The following is a 23,063-nucleotide window of genomic DNA, read 5'->3' as shown; positions in this document are numbered from 1 at the left end:
TGGCTGTCCTGGAACTCACTCTGTAGACCAGGCTGGCCTTGAACTCAGAAATCCACCTGCCTTTGCCTTCTAAGTGTTGGGATTAAAGTCGTATGCCACTACTGCCCGGCTTTTTAAAGAATGCCTAAATGGTCTTCCCTGCCATTTGTATCACTTACTTTCCCAAAGTGAATGAGTGAATGCTCCTGTTTCTCCATATGGTCACCAGCATTTGATATTCTCTGGTATTAATCTTATCATCATTTTGACTGGCAACTCTGTGGTGGTATGGTGCTGGTCTTCCTTGTATGCATTATTCAATTATTTGCTTCCTGTATCCTTTCTTCAGCCAGATACACAATCATATCTTTTGCCCATTTTCACCTTGGGATGTTTGTTTTCTTGTCATTATATTTTAAAAATTTACTCATGTACATGAGTGCTCTATTTGCGTGTATACCTGCACACCAGAAGACAGCATCAGATCCCAGAAGGTTGTGAGCTACAAGGTGGTTTCTGGGAATTGAACTCAAGACCTCTGGAAGAGCAATCAGTGCTCTTAACCAACTGAGCCATCTCTCCAGACTGTTATCACTGTATTTTAAGTGTTCTTTGAATATTTTAGATCAGAGCCTCTTCATCATATTAGGTGTTTTGCAAATATTTTCCTCCCAGTCTGTGGCTTACATTTTTCTCTCTTAACAGCGTGTGTATTTGCCTTAAGGAGGAAGGCTACTGCATGTACAGTTTTACAGTAGCAGTAAAAGGAAAATTCACTGTAAATGTTTTATGTGTTATCCCAGAGAATAGGAAGGAAATGTGAACTCATCAGAGGTTCATTAAAAGGACAGTGTTGTATCCTAGGGATGGTGACAGCTATCCTGGCTTATTAGAACTTGTGTAGCAGGTCTGAGAGCTACAGAGATGCTCAGTTCTGGGCTGCACTAATTCTTAGTTAAGAGAAGGGGCTGGAGAGATGGCTCAGCACTGACTGCTCTTCCAGAGGACCCAGGTTAAACTTCCAGTACCCTGGTGGCTCACAACCATCTTTTAAAACTCCAGTCCTAGGGGGTCCTACATTGTTTTCTTGCTTCTGCAGGCACTGCACACATGGTGCTCAGACATACATTCAGGGAAAACACTCAACATATAGAAAAATAAATAAATACATCTTTAAAAAAAGGACAGTTCAGGAATTATGTTCACAAATACATTTCATTGACCTTGCATGGGTGATATTCTGTACAGGGTTTAAACTCTGTTTAGGAATATCAGCATGCATGAAACATTTACTTCTCTTATGAAGTGTGTGAGTGTGTACATGGTAGGTATGTGAATGTGTGTGCAGGGGGTAAGTGGGGGGAATAGGATTGAACCCAGTGTTTTGAAGATTCTGGGCAAATATTTCATTAGCATATTACACTCTCAACTTTATTTTCACTTTTTGCTTTGAGATGATCTCACTATGTCGCCCATGATGGTCTTGAACTCATTCTGTAGCCCAGGAAGGCCTTGAACTTGACTTTTAACTCAGTGTAATCGCACTACTGAATCAGCATTCTGCCTTGTCTTAGGTTTTTACTCCTGTGAATAGACACCATGACCAAGGCAATCCTTATAAGGACAACATGTAATTCAGGCTGGCTTACAGGTTCAGAAATTCAGTCTATTAGCATCAAGGCAGGAGCATGGTAGCGTCCAGGAAGGCATGGTATAGGAGGAGCTGGGAGTTCTACATCTTGTTCTGAAGGCAAACAGGAGATGACTGACTTCCAGGAATCTAGGACAAGGGTATCCAAGCTCACGCCCACAGTGACACACCTACTGCAACAAAGCTACACCTCCTAACAGTGCCACTCCCTGGGCCAAGCCTATACAGACCATCACATGCCCCTAGGGCAGCAGATTCCATTCTGCTGGTCACCCAAGAGATTCCTTCCCTGGTTTTAAAATCCAAGAAGTTTACCTGGTGTCTGACAAAAGGCTTTGCATTTGTGCTGGTTGCCATGGGGATATGAGAACCTGCACCAGCAGAGCCCACCCTTGTCTGATGAGTCTGGCAGCTCCCTACCTTCTTACATACCGAGAGTAGGAATATCTGTTGAGGTTGCAAACCTGAACTGAGAGCTAGCACCTGTCTAGGTGTGAGTCATCCAGCCCTTAGGCAGTCACTACCATGGGAACATGAAGAGAAGGGTGCTTGGGTGTCCACTGCCCCTTCGGCCCCCTTGTCTTCTTTTTCTCTTGCCATTCAGAGAGAGGAAAGATTCTAGAGATGCAGGAGCACCTACAAGAATCAGCTATACCTTGGGTATTCGATTCTCATGTCCCCTTGCCTCAGCACACATCACTGTATCAAGAACACTCAGAAAGGAAACACAAACACCAAAGTAAATAATGCCATTACAAGTATTTATGAAAACCTCTTTTTTTTTTTTCTGTATTGAAACCTTTTCTACCACCATCAAGAATCCTTTTATACTATCTTCCATCACAGGCTACAGAGCACTACTTAGCAAACGTGGCTATAGTGGGAAAGTGGACCTAGACATCTGTTTGGGTGTTCTAAATGTCTTTGGGTTATCTGGCTCTGTCATGCAGGATATAGGTCTCAAGTAGGTACCATCAGAAGCCATCTCTTGGGCAATGACTGGGTGTGGCTTCAGGAAGGCATGCTCCCTACACGTGTCCGCTGCCATCTCTGTTTCCTCTCCCTCCCCTGCTTTTCACTGTAGCTTTGGCCTGAGCTGAGAACATCTGGGAGTGAGTGGGCAGAAAACAGTTCCCAAGGTTCCAGTAACTTCCTCCTCAACAAGCACAAGGAACCCATCATTCCACTCTGCCTATCAGTGTTCGGGCACAGCTAACCACCATCTCTGTGGCACTCTGTTTGCCCTCTCCTCTGATGACACGGATGAGAGTCAGAGAGGACTCTTGATTGGCTGAGAGCTAGCCCTGAACACAGAGACAAGAGCAGGGAGGAGGTAGGGACTTAACCCAATGTATTAAGAGAAAATCTCATTAAGCCAGCTCCTGCCTCTGTTTTAAGATGACAGGAGCTTTGACTCATCAAAGATGATGCTAATTCTACACTGCTGAGCTCACCCTGATAGAATGCATGTTACTCATCGTGGGAGAGGGTGCTGGTAGGTAAGAGGCTGTCAATCAGGGTCCTAAAGACCATAAACAGTGGGGAGTGATTGGGTCAAAATTCTGGTAACTGGCTGAGAGGCAGAACTGCTGAGGGATCTTGTATCTGCTTTCGGCTAATCTAAAATAGTGTAATGGTATATCCTGGTGAGTCTGGAAAGCAGGACAAGGATGAGTATCTGAATGTTACTTATGAGTCCATTCAGGGCTGAGGAGTGGTGAACTTGGAGCGTTCTCAAAATGATGTTTTCATCTAGCTCTCTTAACAGGTGTTATATTTTCTAATATGACGAGTGCTGGCCTAGCATGTGCAAGGCCCTGGATTTGATCCCCAGGTGGGGTGGTGGTGGTGGTGTGTGGATTTGATAGCAGCATATTAAATGCAACTTACCTTGTATTTTAATATATATTTTAAAGATTTATTTCATTTGCGTGTGTGTGTTTGTGTGTGTGCATCTGTGTGCCTGTGTCTGTTTGTGTATATGTTTGTGTCTCTTGATGCCCACAGAGGCCAGAAGGAAATGTCAGATCCTTTGGAGTTGGAGTTGCAAGCATTTGTGAGCTGCTTGGCATGAGTGCTGGAGTCTGAACTCCAGCTCTCAGATAGCGTACTAAATGCCCTTGACCGCTGAGTCATCTCTCTAGCCCCTGTCTTGTATTTTGATTGGCGAGTTCATGAGAAAAAAGAACACTTAAAAACTAGGTGACATATTAAAAAATTCCCCTATACTGTGATAAGTACGTAATTTTTTTTTTGTATGCTCCAACAAAGAAACCACCATGGACCTTTTCAAATAAATATAAAAAGTACATTTCTAAAGTCCAGAGGACACCCCAATTCCAGGAGAGCTCATCCAATAAAGGATCGTTCTAGAATAATTATGCAGAGTCACTGGTGGGAAGTAATGACCCACGACCCAGCAGGAACCCATCGATTTGAGCAGCCCTGAACCGAAGATAACTGGCTTTTTGGATCTGTCTGGGAAGAACCACCATGAGTCTGTTCACAGAATGAGGACCTTTGTGGAAAGGTCAGAGGATTGGAAAATACTCAGAAGGAAATGGGAGGGTAATAATGAAGACTAATTAAATTCATGGTATACCAGGTGAATTACCTGCAAGTTTTACCATCAAACTCTGTTTTACATGAACATGCATCAAGGACTTCTATTATGCATTGCATTTCATAGGCCAGAAGTCAGATTCCAGGATATCCAATGAATTGTCCAGAGTCTAGCAGTCAAGCCAGGCTCCGATTTCCCCCTGCTCTACCAGAAGAAAATAAACAACCTTGATAGTTTCTGCAGTCCTCCAGGGGGCCAGAGCTAGCCTCTAAGAGGTCTGGTGAGACACAGTCTACTGGGCTACCTCTGTCCTGAGTTCTCCTCACAGACCTATAAATACCCCATCCAACCCAGCTGGATAGAAAGCCTAAGCCTGTCAGGAAAAGGACCGAAGTGCCTGGGGAGGGAGTCATATACCCGGATGTGTAAACTCTATGGAAGGCCCAGATTCAGAAAGCACACTTTGCACTCACACACCCTCAGACTTCTGCATGTGACTTCCCTCCTAGCTCAGGCATGGTGGACAGAAGTAATAGAAACATTCTAGAGTTGGACAGTGAGGATTAGATGAGCATAATCTATAGTGCAAACTGGCTTCTAGAAGGATCTATGGAAAGGTCCTTCACAGAGGACTCCTCTACCCTCTGGTTGGGAGTGAGATGCTGCACAGAGCTTAATTGTTAGCCACAGACTTCACAGATTTTACTCCTGGGACTCTCAGTGCATGGGGATGTGTCTGTTGTGTTTGTGGAAGGGGCTGTCTTTGGGGTTTTCCTCAGGGCTTTACACTTGCTGGCCGACCAAGGGCACAGTTCTAGTCATTCTTGTCAGTGGAAATGCCCACCTACCAGCAGAAGTTATCTGGAACCAAGCACGACACAACCCCTGTCTGTGGTGTCAGTCTCTCTAGTCAGTTCCCCTTTCTGTATCTGAATTCTTCTTCAGTCCTCAGATTAGTTCTCCTGTCTAAGGACACCTAGGAGGGCTGGGGAGCAGACCAGGCTCCTTTTACTTTTCTCCTTTTTCTTCTTCTTCTTTTTTTTTTTTTGTTTTTACCTTCTACTTTTTTCTTCAAGTTCCTGTGATCTTCGGGAATGCTACTCTGCTTGTGTGTGTGGTCCCTGAGCACGGCGGTGGAGAGGCACTGGTGACATGTATGTCGTCAAGACATGTGCAACCTGGTGAGCATGGGAGACAGAAGCTGCAGCTAGGGCAGATGTGCAGAGAGGTGGGCAGTCAGCTGGAGAGGGAGCTGGGGAGAGGGCAGAGGATGCGTGCTCAAACCTTTTGCCAGTCACCACTTGAGTTTCTGATCGTCCGCATCAGATGTAGGGGGTATTACAGAAATGAGTCTCCTCCATCCAGATGTGTGCTGTAATGGAGCCACGAGACAGGACAGTCGGGAAATAGAAGCTGTCACTTACCAAATTGTTGGTAGCTGCTCTTGGCTTTGAGGTGCTGGGAGCTCTCAGTAGTTTTGGGGGACACTGGCAATCCCTGAACTCCTATCCTGGGGCAATGTGGAAGAGGAAAATTCCCACAGTTCTCTCTGTAGTGGCCTCTGATTGCCTGTGTGACTTTTCCATAACAGGCTCAGAAATTCTTTCTCTTCTTCTTTCCTATCCAATTGTCTCATCTCAACATTGCAAACAACAAACTTATTTAGGGAAAAAAAATGCTCTTTGGTCAAAAAAAGGAGTCTAGGCAGTGGTTTGCTGTGTTCCTCTTGCTGTGTACACATTTGCATTTGCAAATAGGCTTAAAATATTGCTTCCATTAATAGCAATGTAAGCTTCTGGAGAGAGGGGTAAAAAAAACAACTTTGACCAAGGGAACTTCCCACTCCTCAAATTATAATAATTAAGGACTTGGCCCGTTCTCCTCAGATGGAACTTTCATGTCAGGACTAAAATGAGTATGTGTCCATGCTCAGTCTGGTGGCTCTGCACTAAGTCTGCAGCTGCTGCTGTATACACTGCGGGTGAGACTCAATGAAGCTTAAGCGAAGTCTGTACGAAACATCAGCTCATTGATGCACTTAGCATATGTTTGCTAGCTTCTTAATATGGCCTAGGTACAGGGGAGTATCAAAGGCATGAAGGGAAATTATATTGCTGTAGCTTCTAATGGGGAAGGTAATATTAATCACAGGGATGCGACGCTTAGGTAAGGAGGAAATGATTGTGTGACTACTGACTGAAACTGTGTCTACTGATTCTCACCCCTGGCTGGAGAGGAGGATCTTATTGTATGAATTTGACATGGATGGGGAGAGGGGAAGCCGTGAAAAGTAAACTACTAAAATACACCAGAATCTTCAGTAGAAGAATCAAAAGTTCCGAGGCCATCCAGTTTCAAAATGAGGTGGAAGTGGAAGTTAAGGGGAGGGATCTCTGGGGCAGAATTGCAACTGAAAACACACAGGAGTGTGAAAAATGTCTATCATAGGCCTGCAGGAGAGGAGAGGGTCCCAGGAAGACTTGGACAACTCTAGCAAGTGTTGACCAATCACGTTTTAGGGCCAGGCAAAGTATTAGGGGAAGAGGGAAGAAGGATGGGACCACAGCTCAGGCACACAGCCTTTCAGCAGACCCGTGACCTCCTCTCCACTCTCTTGTAGAAAGTTGTTTCTGAATGGCATGTTGGATGCCCTTAGAATGAGGCTGGGAAAGAGATGCCATTTTCTACATGAGAAGAGGAAGACAAAGTATGCTTCGAGTGCATCGTGTCTCCCTGCTGAGGTCTTGAGACCTGAATCACTCCCTTCCATTCCTTATCTGTCAAACCATGCAATTCCTTTCTGAGTTTCATGTTCTGTTAATGTGAATATAATTCCTGACAGCTAAAAGCAGATTCGTTTTTTTTTCCTCTTCCACACAGCACTTGCATCTTATGGGGGCTTTCAAAACCTGCCTTGGTCCAAGGGATGATTCATAGGGAATCCCAAAACTGGACTACACGGGAGAATATCATAGTGCACAGTAAAGAGAGAAGGGGCTGTCCCCATAGATTATGCCCTGACAACATTGTTATTTCTGTGTGACCATGGCTTTAGTTCTGAGACAAAGAGAAAGGGGCCTTCCTTGGGCACCAGGATGGGTAGTTGCCTTTGGGTGAATCTGATGGCTCTTATTCCCGGCAGGTAGAACTCGTGAGTGGCAGGGCAGAGTCCTAGGGAGATGCCTGTGACATGAGTTCACCTTTGGGTACTTTTTGGTAAAATGGGAAAACTGGCTTTGAAAAACCATTAATACTTTAAAGGCCGAATAATCTTCAACTCAAAGAAGCCCGATTGTAGATATAGCTAAGAGAACTGAGTATCTGTCTAACACCCAAATTTACTGTTAGCGGACAGGAAAAGCTAAATGATGTTGCCATGCTCCTTCTGGGTCAGGGAGGGGGAAGTAACCTACGTTTTAGTAGCTTAGTTATATCAGAAGGGAGTGAGAGCATCCTTTTGCTGTTTGTGAATCCGCTAATGTTCCTGATGTGTGAGCATGTTCTGCTCCCGAATGAGTGCAGAGAACAACAGCTAAAGAACAGAAAACAAAATGTAGGCAAGGGAAGAGGCCAAAGGGGACTGACTCCAAGGGGATATGAGAGTCCTCAAAATGACTCGGCCTAGGGCAGGAGACACAGCAGCGGGTTGGGTGGAGCAAGAGGAAGCAGACATCAGACTGAGTGACAATTGGCCATAACCAATTGTTTCCACCTCCAGTGCCGGCCAGATACCAGGAAGCGTTTGATTCTCCGTGAGCATCCTGTGTACTGAGCCCCTCCCAAAGGCTCCTCCTGTTCCTCCTCTGGTTTCCTTCCCTCCTCATTTGGGTCCCTGAGCCTTTTAATATTGGCTGCATGGGTCACCAGTCATCCCAGTAGTGGCGCTCACACTTGCCAGGCCACAGATGGGCTATTCTCTTAAGCTTTCTGCAGTGGTTTTTGTGGTTGTTGTTTGTCTGTCTTTCCTTTCTGAGATACTAATCCCAAACTTACAATTTATTGAACCAGATTCGAATTCCTTATCTGACTTTCCAATCTTGATAAGCTCTCCTGCACTACTTACAGAAACTAATTTCCCATTATTTGCCTAGTCTTTCCCCAAGTCCAGTCAGTTAAATAAGTAAACAAACAAATAAATAAATACAAAAAAAAAACCCTTGCTATGAAGGATTTGGTCACCCTATTCATTTCTAAATGTCCTTAGAGGTTATTCTACGGGCTGAAAGAATTAATTTTGGGGCTCAGGGATTAAGAGCACTGTCTACTCTTCTAGAGGACCCTAGTTCCATTCCTAGCACCAACATGGTGGCTAACAACTACAGTTTTGGGGAATCTGCTGCCCTCTTCTGGCTTTCGAGAATGCTACATTCATGTGTTGCACAGACTTACATGCAGGTAAAACACCCAAATAGAAAACAATAAATATTTAAAAAAAATTCTAAAGTGCTTCTATTTGTTTATATCTCAGAACCTTATGAAAGCAGTAGAGCATTAAATATAAATGTCCCCAGGATGGAGAAATTACAAAGATTTGAGGTGATAGTCACATTACTTCTCAGGGCCTGAGCATCACTTCTTGTATAAATGTTTTAAAATATCACATTGTATTTACAATGTACACATTGTAAAATATAGACAACCATTACATATCAATTAACAATGAGAGATTGAGCTGGAGGTGTTGATCAATGTTAGCTTGTTGTACAAGCCCTAGGGTCTACCCCTAGGACTGCAGAAAGGATAATTTGAGTAAAAATATTTTCTCAAAGAATATTATACCAATAAAAAAATACTTTGGAAGGCAGAGGCAGGCAGATTTCTGAGTTTGAGGCCAGCCTGGACTACAGAGTGAGTTCCAGGATAGCCAGGGCTACACAGAGAAACTCTGTCTCCAAACAAACAAACAAACAAAAAAACAAAACAAACAAAAAAACTTTGATCATTGAACTCAGGATTACATGCCTCATGTGCACCTGCTCATGTGTGTATGTATATGTGTGTATATGTGTGTGTATGTGTGCGTATATGTATGTGTATGTGTGTGTATGTGTGTGTGTATCAAGACTGTACTTATAATGTTTAGTCGTGTGAAGTCATCAGCTTTTAAAAGTGTCTTGCTGACAGAGCTCCTTTGATTTATGTTATGTGTAGTGTGTCTAGCATGAGGACCGTTTCATAGAATGTCTTGGAGGAAAGAGTTATTGGAAGCTTGCAAAGCCTTTCACAAACAAAGCAGGTGCCAGCCACAACAAGTTCCTGGAAATTAACAATTGTTGATGGTAAAGGAGATCTGCTCTCAGAGGAGAATTCTTGAACAATGCAGTGGCTTAGCCTGAAACTTTCATGGGCAAAAGTCTCAGAATGAGTGGCCAGGGTCAACACTATGCAAGGAGGGTTTCATCTACCTTAACAGAAATTGGCTCCAGCAACCCCTCAGTTGCCTGGCTCTGAGACCAACCCTGGCCCCACCACTGTCTCTGTTGGGAGAATGGGGATGGGGTACCTATAGGTGGGGGTGCTTGCTCTTGCCCTTGACTCCTGGAAGACCACTGGTAGTCAGCTCATGGTCTTTCTGTAGTTAGGGACATCCTCATAGGATACCATTCTACCCACCATATTAAACTAAAAGAAAAGGGCTCAGGTGGGACAGAGGGAGATGGGATACCAGGAGCCATCTTTTAATTTCATTTTCCCCCTGGAATGTGATGAGATGCTTGGTTGTGGGATTTTAAAGTTATAGAGCTCCACCACAGTCCACAGTGCAATTCAAGAATCTCCTCCTTAGAAGGCCTTTTCTGTGTCATCAGCCTATGTTTTACTCGAGCTGCTCTGCAGATGGGGTGCACATACCTCAGAACAAAGTCCAGACTCTGGTGTGGTTGTTAAAAGTCCTCCCCCAGGGACTGAAATCTGGCTCCCTGTGACTTCTAGCTACTGTATCAGCTTGTTATTCAATAGCAGCAAACCTCCCTTTCTCCTGGAGGAGCCTTCACTATTTTCCCTTGGCTATCAGAGATCTGCAGCCCTCTCTCCTTCAGGTTCGTTTACCTGGGTCTTTTCATGGTTCCTCATTTGACATTTTCCCAGCATCCCCTAGTGATTAGCTCCACTTCTGTCATTGTCACTCAAGTACGACCCTCACCTTGCTGTACTAGAGGCCACAGTGATGTGGTCTGACTATCGAAGATGACGGCAGGCAGATGCCAGCTAAGACAGAATTAGTGTGGCTTGGGGCGTGGCTCAGGGTGGGACCTTTGACTAGAGTGCCTCAGACCCTAAGTGCTACATCCATCATCATCTGCTTCCAATGAAAAGGACTGAATTAATGCTGATGATTATTATATCACACTAATACAGCATAGTTTGTTGTGCATAATGTATTTCTCTAGTTTTGATACTCCACTTACACAGTCAATTATCTTAAAGCCCAAGTTTAGATCAACAAGTTAACTCTTACAAGGCTGGTTGTGTTTCTGTCTGTCTCTTCTTAGGTTTCAAGAATATTTGGTTGACTGGCTTTCAGTTAATTTTTATGTCATCTGCATATTTGAAATGAATGATATTTTCTATTGCTTTCATTCACAGTTTTAATAAATGTGTGAAAATAAAACAACAAAAAAATTTAGAGAGTTCCATAGCCCCCAGAGTGCTTGTTAGTTTTTTGTTTTTTGTTTTTTGGGTTTTTTTTTGTCAACTTGACACAAACTGGGTCATCTGAGAAAAATGTCCCTCAATTGAGAAAATAGGCCCATCATATTGGCTAATATGCTAGTCTGTGGGAGTACTTTCTAGACTAATGACTGAGGTGGGAGGGTCCAGCCAATTGTGGGAGGTGGTGCTGGGGAATAACAAATGTGATCCTGAAGTGAGTCAGGAAGCAGTGTCCTCCCATGCCCCTGCCTCCGGTTTGCCTCTCTCGGGGTTCCTGTTTCTGCCCTTACTTCCCTCCATGACAGCCTGTGATTGTGACTTGTAAACCAAATGAACCCTTCGCTCCCTAAGCTGCTTTCGCTTGTGCTTTTTATTCCCGACAATAAAAGACAAACTAGCACACCCAGACAGATATGCTAAGAATGATTCAACTGTTCAATGAAGGAAGGAACTAACCCTTGGTCATTGCGATGTTAACCCATCAGCATAGGCCATTGATTGTAGTCCTATCTCTTGTTTGACCCACTTCTACTTTCTTTTCCATCTCAGACTAACTAGCTATCACATTCGCTAGAACAAATCGCTGCGAGACAGGCTTCTTGCATCTTTCTGGCTTCTCTGCTACTCATATGCTATAACCAAAAAAAAAAAAAAAAAATCTTTTTTGATGTAGAATTTTGATTATGTCACCCTGTTACAACTTCTTTAGTCATAATAAAGAACAAAATCTTTAACTAACCCACAAGGCAAATGTGTTCTGGCGCATGCTGAGCTCTTCTGCCTTGTCTCCCACCCACCTGCACTTCAACCACAGACACTCTCGAATCTTCCCCCTGCCCCAGTACCTTTATATGTGATACTACTTTGGCTCAGAACCTTTCTAGCTTGTCATCCCTCCCAGCCTGGTTAGTACCTCTGACTCTGTTTCCTTTAGATGTACATTACAAACTTTCCTAGAGGTAGGGATGGACTATTTCACTCAGACAGTTCTGGGGGTCAGAATTAGGCCTCAGGGGGATTCTTCCGTTCTCTGTGCTAACAAGGGCCTGACTGGACAGGAGTGAGTGGATGGCATTTCACCCGTTTATCTGGTAGCTTGACAGATGTAGCTGGAAGGTAAGGCTGAGCTAGGACTTTTGACCTAAACTAACACATGGAAGCTCTGGCACTGTGGTGTCAGGGTAGAGGAGTATCTTACATGGTGGGCTCGATCCTTAGAAAATACATTTTTAAAAGATCATGTGGAGTGGGAAGGCTTTTTATGACCTGGTCTCAGAAGTTCCAGAACATCTTTTAATGCTTCATCCTACTAGTCGAACAAGTCAATTATGGGTCAATTTTGGAGTCAGGAGAGGTGATTAGACTCCACCTCTTTGTGGGAGGGTATCAGAACACAGGTGGCAATACTGAATCTACCACTTCATCCTTCAAATAGCACTTTAGACAAGTCATATGAAAACTTTCCTCAGCACCATGAACGTCTCTTTTGTAGCACTTCTCATAGTAAAAAAATTTATATTTGTTTATGTTTAATTGACAACTATCTTGCTCCTTGGCCAAACTGAGCAACTGTACTAAGAAAAGCCACTTCCAACTTTGTTCATCACTCTGCCCCCCAGCACTGAGCACAGTGTCTGGCTCAATGAATGAACACAGAACCACCGGCAGTGATTGCACACAGTCCTCAAGCATTGTCATTGTGCCAGAACCTTGTTAACGGTCAAAAGTACAGGACCCCAAGCAATGTTTCATTCTTCACAGTTCAGAAACTTCAAATGAAATGAACTCCAGGATCTGCCACCCTCCACCAGCAGATGGATCCATCCACAGTCCTCTTGTTCTGCCATAAGTGTACACGGACATACAGACCCTAGTGCACTTGCGCTATCCGATCTAGTCCTTCCTCTAGTGGGTGTGGCATCCGCTGTTTTACTTGTAGCGAGAACACTGTATACTATGGGAGGAGCTAAAGGCTTCTCCCAGAGTTTTTCAGCTTGACTTCTTCCTGGACACTCTTCCCTTTCTTTTTAGTGCTATATAAGGGACCCAGGCCTATGTATCTGTACATCTCCCTAAACCTGTAGAGGAACTTTAATGCTGAAAATACTCAGTACATATTTGCCTTTAAGACTGCGAATGAGCATAGCTGAGACAATGCCCCTCTTAGTAGCATTTCTCTAGTCCCTGGTTACTGCTGTTTCAGGACAAAGTCTTTTCCATTGCTGGCCTCTCGATTTCTCTCAGAGTCCTCGTCCCACTTCCTTTTCCAGAAGAGTATCGTCCTTTGTGTTACCTCATCTCCCCTTTTCTGCCTCAACTAGATCCCAGTGCCTGCACTAAAGCCTGTTGCCTGTGAGGAGCGGAACAGAGTAGCTTTCTCTGCTTGGCACAAAGTAGGTGCTCGAGCAGCGCCTGTGGAATGATTTGCCTACTAGGACAAAACCTCCTGTGATGTAAATGGAGGCTTTGAGCCCATTCTACCCCACCTCAGGGTCTCCCAAGGGTCCCGCAATGATTTTAGGATATGTTCTGGTCATGCATTGTCTCCTCTTACCCTGTCAGTGGGCAGATTCGGAGTCTCTTTGCTTGCTGCCCATGCACTCCTGAGTCTGGTTAGCACTTTTAAAGGAACCACATTGTGTTAAAGAAAAAAAATCAGTAAAGTTGGATCAGTTTGAATTTCGGTTCTGCTGTTACTAGGTTCATGACCTTGAACATATCTTCACCCTTTGAACTGGTTCTTCATCTGTATTACAGGGGCTGAACAAGCTCATCCAGCCATGAGAAAAACCAGGGTGCTTGGTCATTCACCCACCACTCTTACTCATGTAAGGGGCCAGGTATACAAAGTAAGCGAAGATGGTACTCTTGGGCACTTCAGTGTCTAGACTGTAACTCTTCTAGTGTGAACAGTATTCCTTTTTAGGCTTTTACTAGTTCATCCACCTCTCAGACCTGATTCTGCTTCTAGTGACAGAAATCTGTCAGAGAATCCCCCCATAAATTCTTAGGTTCTTTCCTCTCCTCCTGTCTCTGCTGAACACTCCCTCTGATAGTAAGAGCTTCCATTTCTTGGGCCACCTGGTAAAAGCCTTGCCTGTGTTTGGAGTTTGGGGGGGAACAGTTCATTCCTGGGGAAATAACATCTCTGTTCTGAGCCAACCAGAGTGGAGAAACTAGTTTCCTAAAGTCACACTCACACACTTTCTAAAGGAAGGCTGTGTCCATGTTTTAGGAATGGACACCAGCAATGTCTGTAGAGCTTGCCAGGCTGGTGTGCAATCTCCTTGTGAGCAATGGTGATGCTTCTCTGGAGAACAGGGACTGTCTAGCAAGGTCAGGGTGTGAGGTGTAGAAGACTGCCATCCTCTAGCCCCTAAATGGCTTTTGCTGAAGCCTGGTGTGCTTACTGTGGGTAGTTTCAGAGAATAAAACCAGTACTGAGCTGGGGGTAGTTGTGCAAGTCTATAAGTTGTGCAGTCTTGGAGGCTGGGGCAGGGGGATCATGCATTTGAGACAAACCTGAGCTATAGTGCAAGACCCTCTCTCAAATCCTCACCCTGCAAAAAACAAAAACAAAAACAAAGCAAAACACTCACAAAGCTGGTATCAGTCAGGGCAAAAGAAGTGAAGGAGGCTGCTGTTTCAAATCAGGGAAAGACAGTTTCCAAATAAAGAAGTCTGCAACAGTGTGGACTTCCTGGGTGGGGCCAGAACTTTGCCCCACCTAGTGAGTTACAGGGGCCATTTGTTCTAGATTTCAGAAGGCTATTATGCAGGGCTTCTCAATCTTCTTAATGCTGTCACTCTGTAATGCAGTTCCTCAGGCTGTGGTGACCCCCAACCACACAATTATTTTCATTGCTACTTCATAACTGTATTGGCACTGTAACGAATCAGAATGTAAATATCTGATATTTCTGATGCTCTTCAGCAACCCGGTGAAAGGGCGATTGGTCCCATGAAGGGGTCATAACCCACAGATTGAAAACCCCGCCATAATGGTTCTATGTGATTATTACCTGAGTTAAACTAATCAATTAAGTTTATAGCATAGGCTCATTTGATTTTGTGACCCTCTGTGTTTGACGTGTCAGGTTGGGAATAGTTCTCTGATTAGATTCAGTGTGTTGATTTTTCAGGTATTATACAGACTCCTGGATTTAGGCAGGAATTCAGACCTAAAGAGGCCCCAGCCTTCAGATCCATGATGAATAGGATACTGTGAGTGACTGAGTGTGAAGAGATGGGCAGGGGTTCCCAGGCTGTGCCCACAGGCTATGTCAGCTACAGCTCAGTAGACAATGCCAAACCCTAACATCCATCACAGTCGCTGGGAGAGAGAGAGAAACGTACTGGGAACCAGACATTTGGTTCGTTCATCGAACATCTAGTGTTTTGGCAGCTGAACTTACTTGTAACTTTATCACAAACTGCTAATTTTCTATATTGGAAAAAAAAAAAAAAGCTTCCACAGTTTAATAAGAGTAAGTCAAACTCAAAACAGGATGCGGGGAGCTGGTGGAGGAAGGGCTGCGTGATGAATACGTGGCGTAAGAAATACGGATGTCTTAATCATTTGGCGGTATACTCCGATTCATAAGAGAAATTTGTTTTGAAATAACAGCGGAAACCACCTAACAGACGTGGCTTAGACTTTGAAAAACAAATCAGAAAAATGTCGCCAAGTATATAGAGGAATCTGTTATTGGGTGCCTTTGATGGGAATGTGAAGTACTGTTGGACAGTGGTTCCTCAGAGGGTTTAAAATAGAATCTTCGTATGACCCACTCTTCCACTTCTCGGTTTGCATCTAAAAGAAGTGAAAGCAGAAAACTGTGGAGAAATTTGTACACCTCATGTTCACAGCAGCATTCTTCACGGCACTAAAAAGATGTACATAATTCAAGCAGCCTTCTGCAGGTGGGCGCAGATGCTGAACCTAGTGCCAGCATCTTCGGAAGTGCGGAAATTCCAGCTGGTGCTGCCATGTGGATGGGCCCCTGAGGCACCGCACTGAGTGAAGCAAACCCACCACAGAAAGCTAAATACTGTAAGATTCCACTTCCATCTAGAGAAGTCAGGTTCATGGAGACAGAAGGTGGTTTCTGAGACGGAGGCAGAAAGGAAGGAGAAACGATCACTGCTTCCTGAGTCCAGAGTTTCCACCTTGCAAGATGAAAAGACTCTGGGGTGCGGAGATGTTGATGGTTGCACCATGCAAATCTTTCATGTGCTGCTGCGTGCTTGAAAATGATCATCTAGTAAACATTGTATGTATTTTACCACATTTAAAAAAAAATATCATGAGAGGACTGAGGAATTCAGCCAGTGGGGCACTTGCCTGACAAGAACAAGGCCCTGGGTTTATTTCCAGCCACTGTCAAAAATGTATCATGAAGCATCATTTTAACCTTTAAATGGTACAGATCAAAAATTCACAAACTAGTCGGGAGGTGGGCGGTGGTGGGACGTGCCTTTTATCCCAGCACTTGGGAGGCAGAAGCAGGTGGATTTCTGACTTTGAGGCCAGCCTGGTCTACAGAGTGAGTTCCAGGACAGGCAGAGCTATACAGAGAAACCCTGTCTTGAAAAACAAAACAAAACAAAACATAACAAAAAAATTCACAAACTAGAAAACATTCCCCCAAAAGTATGTGAAAGTACGTCATCTCCTGTTGGTGGAAGTCTTAGTGTATAATTGTGGAGGAAAATCTGTGTCTGTGAAAACTAAAATTTCATTACTCTTTAGCCCTTGGTCAAGAGAGTCTCCTTCTGGGAAGTAGCCAGCTCCAAGGGTATGAAATGTAATATAATTTAGGTTTTGCTTTACAACAGAAGATTAGGAACAACTTACCTGGCTATTTGCATCAAGTAGAGTACAGTAGAACTGCTAATATGATAGTGCTAATTATCACAGCTATAAAACAATCCCCAAGCTGGTGGTATATATGTAAAGGTATGTATTTTATGCTTCTGTTTGTGTTTTAAAATAAAATAAGGATACACATGGATCTGAGTTGTTACTTTGTTTTATTTTGTCTAAGTGAAGGCAAGAGACTGAAATAGGTAACTGGTCATTCCAGGCACACCTTCGGAAGAAAGTTAGATGGCAAGGGACCAGAGTTCAGAGAGACTCTTACTTTCAACTACTTATCACTCTGATAGCTAGTAATAGCTGCCAACTTGAATCACCAATCTAGAATCCTGGAATGTCTATAAGGGGGGTTTCTAGACTGGGTTAATTCAAGCAAGACAAGCCGTTTGAAATGTAGCCTGCACCATCACATGGGCTGGGGGTCTCAGGCTGAGTAAAAATGGAAAAGGCAAGATTTTCCAGCACTTCCCTCTGCTCTTTGACTGAGGGTACAATGAGACTGGGTGCCTCCCGCTCCCACCCCATGACTTCCCTGCTATGACCGGCTGCACCCCAAACCCCTAGGCCAAAACAATCCCCTCCTCCCTTACTTTCAACAGACATTTTGTTGCAACAATAGAAGAATTAACTAATACCTACCCTTTACTTAAAAAACAAACAAACAAAAAAAAAAAAACAAGGTCTCACTATGTACCCCTGTTGAGTGGACCAGCCTGGCCTAGGACTCACTGGGATGTGCTGGGATTAAAATGAATGTGCTACATGCTGCCATGTTCAAGGACTCAGCTTTACTTTAAAATTTTCATGTCATGTACAGACATAATCTCTAAAAATTCTTAGAGGAATTACTGTCTTGAAGGATGGTGCCAAGTGCCAAGCACTATAAGAGAAGAAGGAAGGGTACAGACACAACCTGAAGGATGGAAAACAGCTGTAGACTGTCCACCCTCCAAGGAAGAAACTTCTGCTATTGAATGAAGAATACTTGTGTCTTCCCAAAGCACTGCTTCCCTCTTTTATACAAAGCTGGGTAGCAATCTACCTGCTAGGTTTACCCTTTTCACACTAAAATCCTACTAGCTAAATTTGAGTGCCACCCACCCAGTACCAGGTGGAAAGCAGTTAGCGTTGGCCTTGTCTTGAGATCTGTTCCAAATTTTGGTAATCTGTTTGTACCCCCACCAGTCCAGTGTTGGTCCTTATTCTGTGTTTCCACTGAGCTCTAACATCTTTTTGGTCTATACTGAGTGGTTGAGTTGAGAAGCAGAGAGAAGGGGAGGGACATGAATATGTCAGGCAGTTATTCTCAAAGTGTGGCCCTGGCAATTGCTAGACATAAGCTTCATCCCAACTTACGGCCAAATTCTCTGTGTACAGGCCCATGAAAGTGTTTCACATGCTCTCTCGGTGACTTCCGCGCACGCTAAACTTTGAAAAACCACAAGAAAATCAAAGGCAGTTTGATTTTACTCAAGTGTCTCACTGTTCTCTCATTTTCCCTGCATTGGCTGGGAAAAAAAGTAATGCCTTGCTCTACCGCAGAATGTGCCACAACTAACATCAAGTGTATCTAGTGAATGTCACAGTCTCGATCAGCGTGGGAAGGGTGTGGAGGGCTGCAGAACACTGTTTTACACTACCTCAGTCTGGAAACCAAGTCTCTGAGTTTGTGAGATGTGGGCATCGTATTGGCCCTTGGACTTTTCCTTAGGATTTCCTGAGTCTGAGAGGAAAAGGAAAGAGAAGTAGAGAGGGAGGAGGGGAGAGGGAGGAGGGGGGAGGAAGAAAAGAAGAGGGAGAAGGGAGGAGGGAGAAAAAGAGAGGGAGGAGGGAGAAAAAGGAGAAGGAGAAGAGAGGAGGGAGAAAAGGAGACGAAGAAGGGAGGAGGAAGGACCCCTCTGTTACCATGTTTAGAAGCAGCAGCCATCTTTTCTGCCTCAGTAACATGACCTGCCTCACTGCAAAGGAGACTGAGAAATATGGCCTGTGTGTGGAGCTAAGCAAGGAGAAATGACTTCAGTGAATGTGGGAACCTACATGAATTTTAAATACTATTTCGAAAGTCATGTTTCAGTGAACAATTGTTTTCAGTCTCACTTTCTAACTAAGTTTTATCTTGTCTTTTTAAACCCTAGCACCATGGACTTGACAATCCTTCTCTTCATGACAATCTTTGGACTCTCAGGTAAGAACATTTCCTGTGTAACATCCTGGGGTCCTTCTGCTGTCACTGCAAGTCAGGCCTGAGAGTTGTTGGTATTGTTTGCTCATGTTTGACTTGAGTTGTCAAAGACTCCATAGCAAATAGCTTTCCTAGAGAGTACAGAAGGATTAGGGTCATGACCTGGTGTCTTCAGGCTGGACATCTTCCTCCTCTGCAACCAAGCCCCTAGGATCTTGACACACAGCACAAGGTGGAGTGTCCTGTCCAGGACTCCTAGAGGGGCAAAGAAGGCCATGACAGTAAAGCCTCCGACTTGACTCCACACATACACATCTGGTCTTTTCAGTCCCCATGTTCAGTATTCTCAAGCCCTTAGGAAACAGCTGACGGCTTTCAAAGGCTTCTTCTTGCAGTACTGGTTTCTCACCACACCCTTCTTCCTTAGCCTGTGCCCTAGTTCCTACTGGTCATGCTTTGTGACTCTGGATAATCATGCCAGCCAATTTACCCTAAAGCTAACTAAGCTAATGCTTCAGAGTTCCCCTCACACAGGCTCCCCCTTTCCAATCCCTAAAGACCCCAGGAGGGCCCCAGCACAACATTACAGATCTTAGGACTTGGTAAGATTTGGATAAGATAACCACCATTTAATTAAGATTACCTTTCCCTCTCCCTTATCACAGTCTCCTGTTGGGTGACATTTTGTATTTGGATTGTGTGTGTTTTTTCTAAAAAGCTCCCTAAAGTTTAGAAGTGTGAGGCCTCCCAGAATTCAGCCCTTCCTGGCTCACTGCTCTCTGGGATGCACCTATAAGCAGCTGGTTGGAGGCCCTGCCATGCATCCTGCAACTGAATGCCATTTTTTTTCCCTGATGACCCACACTTTCCTGTATTCATTTTCTCCACCTCAGTGCTGACAGAGAAGCCATCTCAGTCTTGGTGACCAGCAGATAGGGTAGGTGAGCTTGTGGTGTGCCTGCAGCAGCTGCAAGCCACCCCTGACCACCTGCCCTCGACTAATCAGCTCAGCCACAAAACCACCTCCTCCACAATTTGTCACACAACAGTCCCTTGGCCACTGTCCCTAGCCCTGGCAGGGTAAAGAGGAGGAGTTGAGTACTGTAAAGAGATATTCCCTTAGATCTCAGCAGATAGAGACAGGCCTTTTGTGATTTGTGTTTTCTGCTTAGTACTCAAGGCTTGCTAAGGTCACCAGTGTGATGTCTACAGGTTCTCACCTAGCTATCGTCAATGTAGATGAGAATGGCAGCTTTCACTTGCCAGGGTCAATGACTCAGAGTCTCAACTCCTGGGGAGACGTGTACGCACACACATATCAGAGGTGAGGGAGATAAAGATAATTTGTATGTGTGTATGCTTTTGTGTGTGTGCATGCTCCTCTCTCCCTCCCTCTCCCTTTCCTTCCCCCTTTCTTCCCCCTTCCTCCTCTCCATCCCTCTCCTCTCTGTGTATGCCTATGTATCTGTACATGTCTCAATGTGTGTGCATGCATGCATACATGTCTCTGTGTATGTGTGGTGTTTGTGTGTCATGTGTATATGTGTGTGCATGCACATTTGCCTATGTGTGCATGTGTGTGCCTTTGTGTATATGTCTGTGGGTGTATGTGTATGTGTGTGGTGTATACATGTGTGTACATGTGCATTTGTATCTGTGAGTGTGAGTGTGTGTGTGAATGTGTGTATATGAGAGTGTGTGTGTCCTCTGTGTGTGAGTGTGTGTGAGTGAGTGTGTGTGTGTGTGTGTACTGTGTGTGTGTGTGTTTAGTTCAGGTACTGTTCTGAGCACTTTATAAATAGCAGTTCATTTAAAAGCCACAATAACTTGCTGCATTAGATATCATCATTATTCCTCATTTTAAGACAAGGTCCCTAAAGTGCAGAAGACAGCTAAGTAATTGACTCAAGATCAACGCAGTTCCCAATGAGAGAGGCCAGATTCGTACCCAGCAGTGCAGGCTGAACATCACTGATGTGAGTTATCAGGCTATTTTTCCTAGCTCTTGCTCCTGAGGCAATTACAAGTGGTGAGCTCTGGTTTTGGGTGACTCAAAAAGCTTTGGTGGATGATACTGCTTCAGCTTGGTCCTTCCCTGTTTACATGTTGCCTCCTTAGCTTCCTGCTTTGACCTTAAGCCAAGCCCCAGCTGTCCTTAAGCCTTAGACCTTAGCACTGCTGGTTAGAATGGCAAGCATAGCTTTTATGATCAGGGAGAGAAATGCCCTGGAAACAAATATTCAGTAACAGCTTAACTGAGACACCTTTCCTGTCCCCAAACGTTTGGTCTCAGCTCTTTGAAAGTGAGTTGGTAAAGCTGAGAAACCCATCAAAACCAAGGACAGATGTCACTTCTCTTTTGACCTGCTCTGAAACCGCGTGGAAACTCCTAGCTCCTGAAAAGGGGGTCGATGATATTGAAACCATAAGAATAAAAATCTTGAGTGATAACTGATTTGGTTTCATTCTATCCAGGGGGTGTATGGGAAGAGAATATAGCTGGGGACAAACAGATAGAAAGACAGAAGGCAGTCAGCACCAACCACTAGAAAATGAACTTGCCAATACTTCACTCACCAATAAACACAATGATAAAACAGTCAGCATCTATTTCTAACCTCTTATTTTTTTTACTATCTTAATCATGTACAACCATTGATAAATATCCTTCTTTAGCTTAGTTTTTAATTTCAAACATGCATACAAATATATCTTAGTTATATCCATCCCATTCCTTTCCTCTAACCTCTCAATCCACCCAAAACACCTCTCATCTGCTTTTCAACTGTGAACACACATACATGGAACTACTATGGCCACAACTCCAATCCCAAGGGCTCAGCAAACTTACTGGAGACAAGAGGGGTAGAAAGAATGTAAGAGCCAGAGGATGGGGAGGAGTTCTGTGACCACTGGCCACTGAACAGGACATGGTTGTTTCACATGCAAATTCCCCAGAAGCAGTGGTTATCCGCACAAGACAACCATAACATCAAGAGAGTTAAAAGTTCCAGCAGGAAATAGGGAGGAGGGCTTCTTCCAATCCCTAGCTGAAGAGCTAATAGCAGTTGATGGTTACTGAGAGAGAGAGAGACACTTTTATTGGGGTAGGGGCATTGGCATTTATGCCTAGTAGATGACCCATAGAGGTGTGCTTATGAACAACACTAAATGGCCTTAGAGTGTATTATTAAGTTAAAAGCCACCCATTTTTAAACATAGAAGTTCTCTTTGATTTGAATCTGGCTCTTCTTGAGCTATGGAATAGAGACTACCCCAGCATGGGCATCCAAAGAGAAAAAGGAGATACAATTGGCACTAATAATCCACAGGGGAAAAATTGCAAGGCTGATAACTTATGATGATACATAAGACATAGAGCAAAATAGTTCTGCCCTGTCCCCTACACCTCTCACATGCTTTGCCTGGAAATTAGATATCTTTGTTGCTGCCTCTGATCAATTGCTATGACTGTGGCAGACAAAGGACAACCTTGTGGAGTCAGTTCTCTTCTTCTACCTTTATGTGGGTCATGAGGGTTAAACTCAGGTTATCAGGCTTGTACAGCCACCTTCTGGGCCATCTCATGGCCCTTCACTCTGGGAATCCTCCAGCCCAGCCTTGGAGTAGCTATGACCACAGGTGTATCCACCATGCCTAGTCTGGTTGGACATTTGGCAGTTGTTCTCTACCTGTCTGAGTCTCCAGGCTCTAGGGTTCTCACTTCCACCTGACCAACACCACTGGTCAACAATAACGCTGGAGTGGGAGAGACTTTCTTCACTTAAAGATGTACATAAAACAGCTTCAGATTTTTGTTCTGTGGCGAGGCTGACTGTCTTCCCCCAGATTCTGTAGATTCTAGCTTAGATGGTAGATGAAAATAGCATTCATGTGTTTCCTTCAGCTCTATCTCTTGTCGTTGTCTATCATTACTGACTCAAGTACCTGGGGCAAGCTAACAATTCAAACTTAATCTACCCAAGGAGTCATTAGTTCAACTGCTATCTTGGGGCCTTTTCAGATTTAAGAGGAAGTAGAGTGGATCTATTGCTATCTACATGACAATATCCAACAAGCCATCAGATGTGGTGTCTGGGACTCTGCTAGTGGCTGTGGACTGGAGATATGCACCTTGTAGCTTATCCCTGAGAGTTCA

The 23,063-nt window shown here is 44.2% G+C and overlaps 1 protein-coding gene across 3 annotated transcripts in view; it reads left to right on the top strand.

Annotated features, from left to right (window-relative positions):
* Cd86 (CD86 molecule) overlaps positions 1-23,063 on the top strand; it is a 61,146-nt gene that overhangs the window by 17,675 nt on the left and 20,408 nt on the right. Inside the window, exons 2-3 of one of the 3 annotated variants that reach the window (XM_031363805.1) lie at positions 5,270-5,374; positions 18,858-18,907. In XM_031363805.1, coding sequence (XP_031219665.1) covers positions 5,346-5,374; positions 18,858-18,907 — 79 coding nt within the window. In that variant the 5' untranslated portion in view covers positions 5,270-5,345. Of the gene's footprint in view, positions 1-5,095; positions 5,375-18,857; positions 18,908-23,063 lie in introns of those variants that run through there. The other 2 variants (XM_031363804.1, XM_031363806.1) reach the window with 2 other exon arrangements.

The sequence above is a fragment of the Mastomys coucha genome, unplaced genomic scaffold (genome assembly GCF_008632895.1).
Source record: "Mastomys coucha isolate ucsf_1 unplaced genomic scaffold, UCSF_Mcou_1 pScaffold12, whole genome shotgun sequence".
Taxonomy (NCBI): domain Eukaryota; kingdom Metazoa; phylum Chordata; class Mammalia; order Rodentia; family Muridae; genus Mastomys; species Mastomys coucha.
This window is presented reverse-complemented; position numbering and strand designations above follow the sequence as displayed.